Source organism: Ceratotherium simum, chromosome 15, assembly GCF_057802395.1.
Source record: "Ceratotherium simum simum isolate JZ-2026a chromosome 15, ASM5780239v1, whole genome shotgun sequence".
Classification (NCBI taxonomy): Eukaryota; Metazoa; Chordata; class Mammalia; order Perissodactyla; family Rhinocerotidae; genus Ceratotherium; species Ceratotherium simum.
In genome coordinates, this window is record NC_141914.1 from 32,951,695 (window position 1) to 32,960,893 (window position 9,199).

General features: G+C 38.8%; 1 protein-coding gene across 1 annotated transcript; it reads left to right on the forward strand.

The window, feature by feature from the left end:
- Positions 1-249: 249 nt before the first annotated feature.
- On the forward strand, positions 250-7,088 carry GMNC (geminin coiled-coil domain containing). The gene is made up of 5 exons (XM_087439410.1): positions 250-285; positions 1,923-2,097; positions 3,819-3,907; positions 4,815-4,931; positions 6,468-7,088. The coding sequence occupies exons 1-5, from the start codon at positions 250-252 to the stop codon at positions 7,086-7,088; spliced, it is 1,038 nt and encodes a 345-aa protein (XP_087295536.1).
- Positions 7,089-9,199: the final 2,111 nt, after the last annotated feature.

A 9,199-nucleotide genomic window follows, 5' to 3' on the forward strand; every position in this document is an offset into this window, starting at 1 on the left:
CGGCGGCCGCCGTGACTGCCGGTGACTTTGGCTTTGGCTGGATGTCGCCCGACCCGCGTCACCAGTTTGACAGCCTCGCACCAAATCAGAGGGCGGCTCTCGCCGGGAGCCCCGGGCGCCACCCGGAGCTCCCGCGGATTAGAACTCGCCTCTCCTAGCTCCTCCCCTCAGTCCCATTTAAAGCTCCCACGGGCTTTACCGAAAAAATTAAGAGTGGGCTCAGTCTGCAGCGCCTTCTTCCACTGCAAGATGGTAAGTGAGGAGCTGGCGTTAGCTAGTCTGCTGGTGAAACCTGGGGGCTCTGAGAGCTAGTCAGCTTTCATTTAGAATTCTTCCACCGTGGAAGCAAGATTTCTCTGCTACCTGCCAATTACATCAGGTCTTCTCTGCTGCCCCATCTCCCTTTTCTTCTCTATCTTCTCTGGGCTTTCTCTTCTCTCTCTTAATTCCTTCTCTCCGTGTCAATCTTTCTCTCATTCCTTTACCTTCTCTATTATTTCTACTTTCTGTACTTTCTCCCAACTTTCTCTCCCTCTTCACCTGGAATAGCCTTCATTCCACCTCTTCTTCCAGATTATGCACATATTTGCAAACACTTGGACTTGAACTAGTCTAGGGGTGTCTGGGGCTTGTTTTCTTCTCAGGTGTCAATTGTATAATAGCTCAGCTCTGATTCTGATAATATCTTCAGGGAAAGTGCCTACAAACATGCTTTTAAAATAAAAGAAAATAGCACTTGATACACCTTCTGCTGAATTTCTTTAGTCTGAACTCCCCAAGCTGGACCTGCTTCAAAACTGGACTTTTTCAAAACTAAACTTACCGGGAACATTAACAAAGGGTGACTTAATTGACTTAACTTTTTTTTCCCCTCTTCTTCTTGTTTTCTCTCTGTTTATGTTATGCCCAAGAAGGTCCTCAAGTCAACAAAAGACTTGCAGTGGTCAATAAAGAGTTTGTCCAAAGCTGGGCTCTGCTGAAATGAATGGCTTTTACCTGATTAAACATTGACAAATAATTAGGAATGGGCTGTTGTACAGATTAACCCAGGAAGGCTGCACACCCGCTCCTGCCTGGACATTTGGAAAAACTGTGTGTTTGAGGTTTGAGGAGTCGAGGGCAGGAGGATGTTCACTGGCTCAGAACACAGTGGAGAATGCATGCCAGGCATAGTGGTGGCGAGGTAACTTTGGAAGGACATTGAGACCTAGTGATGGAGAGACCTAGAGCTTGCTATCTTTGCTGACTAACTTATTTTAGCTTTGATTATATGTTTACTTGGAGTGACTTTATGCTCCTGTACTTGGAGTTAAGCAAAATTTATTTAGTTATCTCTGGAATATATATATATCTCAAACTATTCAGATCATTATAGGTTCCAGCAGCATTTAAAGCCAGAGGGAGGAATTGGGCAAGTTTATAATTCAGAAACTAAGAAACTAAAATAAGGAGGTTAGACTATATGTCAGGTTCTGTCTATTTCAGCCTTAGCATTCTGGGCTCTTTGCTTTTCAAGGATATTAGAAATATAATTAAGATATTTGCTAGAAAGAGCCAAACAGTTCTCATATCTTTGAATCATTAAATAGAATTCCTTTTACTTAGATCCTGGGTAGCCTGTGAGATGACTCAGACATTGCAACAGAAAATACTCTTGTATATTTACAAATGTGGTCCATCCAATACTAGCCTGTTCTTTGCTGAGAGGGCCTAAGGAAAGTACTGGGTAAACCAAGAAGCTGATTCCCTTTTAGTAATTATGTTTTGATCACTCAAAATTGATCTGGGATCTATACCAACACCTTGACTATTTTTTATTCATTGCATGTAATTTCTATTTCTTGCTCCCACTCTTTCCCACCTCCAAATCCGCATCAACCCATCTCCTGGGACCCCCATACCCCTCATACTGAATTTCACAGAACACCGTTCTGCCTTGCCAAGACCAGTACTTTGTAGGAGGCCAGAACTATAATTGCCCGTATTCCACTACAACGTCAGAATCTAGTGTTGACGTTTCCACGGAGACTTGGGTCTCTTTCTGGGCTGCTGGTCTCCTGGACAACAGAGAGCCCCAACGAGCACCACAGGCACAGGGTAAGTTCTGCTCTTCTGCTTTCCTGGTAGATCTGAAGCCCTTTTCCAGCACCATAGTTGCAAAGCATCATGGGCTGGAACTCTGTTGAAGAAGGAATGATATGGAAAGTTTAAGAAACTCCAAAGACTCTTGCATTTTACAACTTAAGTAACCTGATATTTTGTACTTGTAAAATAGTGAAAATGGGATTCTTCCCCTTGTCTGATGGACAACATGAATTTCTTCCTACATCCCTTTATGGTTCTTGGAAATTTCCAACTCACTGAGGGAGTTTGGGTCTGGCTCAAAGTTTTATAAATCATACTCGTGGGATGCTTTTGGAATCAAGATACCAGTTGGATCATTTCCTAGAGGAAATTCTATGAACAGTGTCTTATAAGTGGAAAAAAATATTTTCTTTTTACCCAAAGAAGACTTCAACTTTGGAGGAAGCATAATATTGATGGAAATTAATTCTGACCTGAGGTTTCGTAACCGTATTTATAAATATTAAAGGATTTTCTGTATTAACACTCAAGTTTCTGGAAAAACTCTCAGACACCTCAGAATTAAATGTCTTTATTGTTGGTTCTGCCACATGATTTTTCTGACTTTGAGAAAAGATACAAACAAACAAAAAGCCCCAAAATATTGAAACACATTTATATGTCAGGAAGCAAGTAGTTCAGTTTTACCTTTCTACCACAGGCAACAGAGAAAACAGAATGCCCAGGGATATGAAACCAAACAGTGTATAAAATTTTATTCCTGTCTCCTTACTTATTATTCCACTTTAATCAAAAATATTTCAGTAATATTTCAGTTTAGGTAGAGGAAAGCAAGAGTAGGAACTGTACCAGATGGGAAACAGAAAGTAAAAGTAAACCATTCAGCATGTGCAAGCATCTTTTTTATTGGTGGGTATAGTTTACTGTCAAACATGAAAAAAATTTTTTTTTTGAAAAAGCAAAAAAGACATACAGATGATGACATTTGAAATACACGAGTTTGGGGTACAGTTTTGAGATTTTCATCAAAGTCTTCAGAAAAGCAAGGCCCAGATTATTTTAAAGTAGAAAGTGCTAGCACATAGAATTCTGAATAAATATTCTCCATCAGATTTAAGACAGGCAGACAGAGATTTTCATCTGGGGAAAAATGGTAGCCTCCAAAATTGCATTTCATTCTAGAGCCAAGCACTCAGAATTAAATGTCTTTATTGTTGGTTCTGCCACATGATTTTTTCTGAGTTTGAGAAAAGATACAAACAAACAAAAAGCCGCAAAATCTTGAAACACACTTATATGTCAGGAGGAAAACACTATATTATCAAGCACTAAAGCTTAGAAAATAAGATAAAAACTTGAAAAACATAGTGGAATTGCAACATTATGCTTAGTGAGGGAAAGATCAATAAATATTTGAATGAATTAATAATGCAGATAGAACAGTCTTAATAAATTTAGTCAGCAGGAATACATATATTAGAGGGGAATGTGACCTCTTAACTCCTAAAAATTCACCTCTGTAACCACTTTGGCATATAATCTATAAATATTTGTCTTTCATAGCATGCTTGCTGGTTTTGAAAGCTTTAAATATTTTGTTTTCCTAGGTGGAGACAATAGCTATTTTTAGAAGGGTAATTGAACCTGTTAAACTTTCCAAAATCCTGTGGCGAGTTCTTTATTGCACATAAACTACAAGTGTGTTTTCTCAGTTTCCATTTGTTTTCACATAGAATCATCAAGCGACTCAAATTTCCCTGTTCCTGACTTGTGTTCATGGGAAGAGGCTCAGCTTTCCTCTCAGCTCTATAGAAACAAACAGGTATGTGTAGATAATCAGAACATTGAGACCCGCCGTGGTCCATGTTTTCCATTCTTAATATTGTCCTTCAATGTCACATTGCTTCTTTTCCCTTGTTAAATTTATATGTTGACTTTCAGTTTAGAACCAAAGTGGATATCTGTCCACAAAGCGATCAAAGTTGGATGATCAATGTCACAGAAAACAATAACCACCACCACCAAAACCCTCTAGGAGGACCTGCAGTCAAGCCCTGCCTTTACACATTTTAATTGTATGACCTCTTGAAGCCTCCTTTTCCTTGTCTATTGGAATAGGTGCTGCCTACCTCAGAGGGCTGTTGGAAAGATCAAATTAGATGAGTGTGATCGTATTTTTAACCCATAAACATAGCTATTCACTTGGAGAAGAGATGATGATTATAAAAGTTTTTGCAAAGATTGCTTCATTTTCCACATTTTGTTGGCTGTTGTTCTTGAGAGAGTAATTTAATCTAGTAGACATACAAACAGATCAGTCTGAGGCTGAGGGAAGCCAACCCACCTCTTTTTCTTTCTTCTTTTTTTAATGTGTGAGGAAGGAGTCCAGTAAAACCTTTCTAAACACCTTTTTCTATATTTAAACAGTTGCCTGCAGCCCATTTTCCTACATACCTCCCCAATTCCCTTGTGGTTACAATTTTAAAAGTTATATAATCTCTTCAAACACTTTGCAATGGATAAAAAATTCAGGGCACACAACTGAACGATCAGGTGGTAGTGGGTGTAGGTTGCATTGAGGCCTCTGAGGGCGAGGGCTCCCTGAGGTTGAGTTCGTATAACAAACAGAATAATAATCAAGTTTAAGGAGGTTAAGGATCAGTGGCATTATTATAAGGTTACAAAGTCAATATAATGGAGCAGGCTTCACCATTGTCTGCTTTTTGCAGCTCCAGGATACTCTGGTGCAGAAGGAAGAAGAGCTTGCTAGGTTACATGAAGAGAATAACCACCTCAGACAATACCTGAATTCTGCTTTGGTTAAATGTCTTGAGGAAAAGGCCAAGGTATGTAACTATCCCCTTTATAAGGACAGAGCAGTGATTCGAGAAAGGAGACGATTTGGGTAAAACTCCTTGATTAAATGTAAGAAGTGTACTAAGCAAAGTGCCTTGGAATGCATTGGATGGGTTGTTCTGAAGGAATTACAGCAGTTTTGCAAGAATTTTTATCTATCATTTCTCTGAAGTATCTAGATTGCAGATTTTAGCTATAGATTACAAAAGGAGCTGTTTAAGAGTCAAAAGCCAGTCAAGGGAATTGCTGAGACAACAGAGGTTAATCAAAAAGACAGAGTTGGATGGATGGAACACTGCAGTGGGAATCAGAGCTGAGAGACGATCGGTTCTTTTAATTATCTGTTTGACTTTAGGTAAATCACTCTCTCACTTAGGGCCTCAGTTACCTTCATTTGTAAATGAACGGGCTAAAAGATCTTTTAAGAATCTTCCCTGCTCTAAAATGTTATGAATACAGCTAGAGCCCAGATCTCTTGATCAGCAATTAGATATAGACAATTACATTGGCTTTTAATGAACATTTTTTTCTTACACTTTTAAAATAAACTATTTCTAACTCAAGGATGAATAGTTTGCCCATCGTCCCCTTTTGTTGTTCTTTCTTTCTTTGGGTTTTGTATTTTTTATTATCTATTTGCCATTCTATTATCATTATTGCTTCTATCATCAATCTCTACCTTACTTCTAGACAAGCTACATTATTTGATATTATTTCATCTACATTGATGATGCTTCTTACTACTCTCATTGGGCATAGTTCAGAGAAGAAAGGATACTATACTTAATTCCTTTACAATTCAGTTAGCTTCGTTAAAAAAGGGAGCACATCTCTAGTTATTACCCTGGGCTCCTAACTCCAGCCACCCTTCTGTTCAAAAAGGATAGTTGTTAAATTAGTAAGTTATATAAATTAGACAGATTTTTCTCTCATTCTCAATTTTGCGAGATTTAGACTAATATAATACATATCACATGGCACTGCTATAAAGTTAATGAAATAGAGGAAGCAGTGTCACATAGTGTTTCAATCAGTGGTTCTGTCTAGATTCAGATGGCTTAGGTTTAAATCTAGGCTGCATGACCCTTAGCAAGTCACTAATGTGCCTGCCTGTGCCTCAGTTTCCTCGTTAAAGGAGATTTTAGTAGTACATATATGAAATGAGATCATGGATATAACCAATGTTCAATTCATAGTACTTATCATTGTCATCATCATAATGATAATTACTTCCCTGAATTGAAATTTTAAAGACATCATTTACTCCTTTCAACTTTTAAATGACTATTAAAAAAAATTGGAGTTTCTAGCTGGTAATTTGTCATCATAGATTTTAATTTAGAAACGGAAGCTACTCCAATCAGATTTACTTGTGTGCGTATGTGTGTGAAAATAGAAATTTAATCAAGTTTTCTAAGGAATTAAGGTGACCAGTAAATATTTGAAGGCGGTATAATTAGACAGCAGTAAAGAAAATGACCTTAGTTGATTATCTGACTGTATATTTTCAAATATTACTTCCCCAGAAATTGCTGTCATCAGATGAGTTCTCCAAAGCATGGGGAAAGTTCAGAAAGGGGAAGAGGAAACCCAAAGAGCAGAGATATTTTCCTCCTGAGATCCCCCATCGCAAAAATGCCAAGAGAAACCTCTCTAGTGAATTTGCTAACTGTGAAGAACAACCCGGGCCCCCTGTGGATCCCTGGGTCCTTCAGACACTTGGGTTAAAAGACCTTAACACCATTGATGACACCTTATCAGCTAACTACAGTGCCCTCTCCTCTCACCCCAGAAAACTCACCAGCATATTTCCGCAGTTTCCCGATGATGCAGTTGATCATGAAAATACCCCCAGGGAGGATCTGCCAATTGACTACGAAGGTGACAGAACAACCCCCTCGCACAGCACTGCCAGCCACAGCGAAGATTTTGCCTTCTTTTCTCAACTTTCAAATCCCCCAGGAGGGCTGCAAACTCTTCCTTACTATACTTCTGATGTGTCACCCAATAAGACAGAGATGGCCTTTTCCACATCCCTGAGCCCTCACTGTAATGTGAAAACTCATTCCTTCCACCAGGGACAAGCCTTTGTTCGTCGAGATAGAGAGGGAGGCTGGAAGTTTACCTGGGTCCCTAAGCAGGCTTAGTGACCCCTCTTCTATCACAAAGGACTGCCATGAACTCTGTTTACAAAGACCTCTCTTGCACTGGAACTTGACTATGTGGAATATGGAAGCTATTGCCCAGACTGTTTCCTGCCACTTTAAATGTCACTCTCAATTACCCACTTAAATCTGCAGAGAGTAGCTTCCAAGAATCCATAATGAAACATGCCTGCTTTTCTTTCACCTAAATTTGACTTGTTTACACACCAACACCTGCTGTTGACTTCTTCCCTTTGCCCTATACTTGAAAAGGTATTTTTCAACTGCCTGAATATTCCTTTGAGACCTACGTGTGCTGTCCTAACTATAACGGGTCTAACAGCTTTTCTTCCTTCATCAAGCAGTTAGGTGTTGACAGACTTCACCCTTTCACTTTTCTCCCTCTCCTGCTCCTCTTCATTTCTGAAAACTGCCTTTAGAAGGAGCGCTATTCTTGCTCCAAGTACCTGTTATTGAGTGTTCAAATAGCTGAGGGTGGGGTAGAAACAAGTGTCTTTGCCCATCACCCTTCCTGAAGACATAATGTAGATGTGAGTAATGTTATGTGTAGGGCAGTTCAGTGAGTTGAGTGTCCCATGGTAGAGTTGAAAAAGAGTGTCTTCTAACAGCTGTAACTCTACTGATAAGCAATATCACTGATAAATTAAAAGATTAAAGAGAATTAAAATTACTTCAAAATGCCCCATGGTGTATCAGTTTCTATAGGCACCTGGCATTGCATCTTTAAACAACGTGGCTCAAGCAAGAACATTTTGAGGGACTTGTGGTAACGGAACAAGTCATCATCCTAAACCACTCAGATGCTGACACCACTCAGATGCTGACAGACTTCTATTCTGTGCAAGTATAGTCCAGCCTAGCTCTGACACTGTCTCACTTGTTCATTCAGTCACTCATATACTCATTTTTTCATTCATCAACCCAACCAAAATTTTTGTAGAACACCTACTATACTAGGCACTGTGCTATGGGGTGGTGATAAAACGTGAGCATGTTGGACACTGCGGCCACCCCATGAGACTTAGAGCCACTCATTTACTGTGACCTTGAGAAAGCTACTTCCCTGGTGTGGAGATTCAGTTCTCCCAGCTGGAGAATACAGAAGTTGGACTAGATAATTACTAGCCTTCTATGAATTGAGGCTGGTTCCCATCAGCTTTACTCCAACACTGCCATCCCAGGTCACTATTCTCTTTAGCTTTGATAGGCGCTGCAGATATGTTGGGTGAACTTTATATACAGTTAAACAAAATGTGAGCCATTTGTAATTAATACTAGAAATCATTGCTCTGATCACAGTATTCTTTTTCTGGAATGAGCGTCTTTTGCAGGTTAATTCAGTCAGTCAAACTGTGTGAGTATAACTTGCATCTAAAAAATAGAAACATTAGGTTTTAAATAAGTGTGCATAGATTTAATGCAAATGTTGACATCAAAGATTTCTCTCTTTCTCAATTAAAAAAAATGTATTCTTAGTGCTCATGCTAGTTTTCCTTCTTTCCAATCCCCCAACCTCCCTATCCTTCCCAGAATAATTTACACATCAAAGATGCACACCTATGTTATTTTGGACCAATCTTCAGTTACTGATAAATTTCACCATGTTGAATCTCTTTCTCATTTTTGTCTTTTCCACGTCACAATAAGTCACCTTGTACAATCAGTGCCTGAGAGCGTAAGGCTGCTGCTTGACATTCTTTGTAATGAAGACGTGTGGTTTGTTGCTGTTGCTGTTTGATTTTTGCTTTATTTTGGTGATGTGAGCAAATAATCTATTTTATAAAATTTTGTTACCACCCAATTTTCTTTTTAATCCATGAAGAGGAATCCAAGGTATTAAGTCATATTATTCTCTGGAGTATTTTCCTGACTTAGGAAGAGATAAAACACATTCTATGTTCTAAAAACAAAAACAAAAAAATGCCTTTTACGTTCTTGTATCTGTGCTCCTGGTGTGGGTGAAATTTATCTCTTTTTAAAATAACAAATATAAGAATTAGAATTGGCTGTACTTTAATACATTAGGAATCAAGAGAGAAACATAACTATTTTGAAAGTCTACATGATTAAACTGTAAAACTAAATTGACTAGT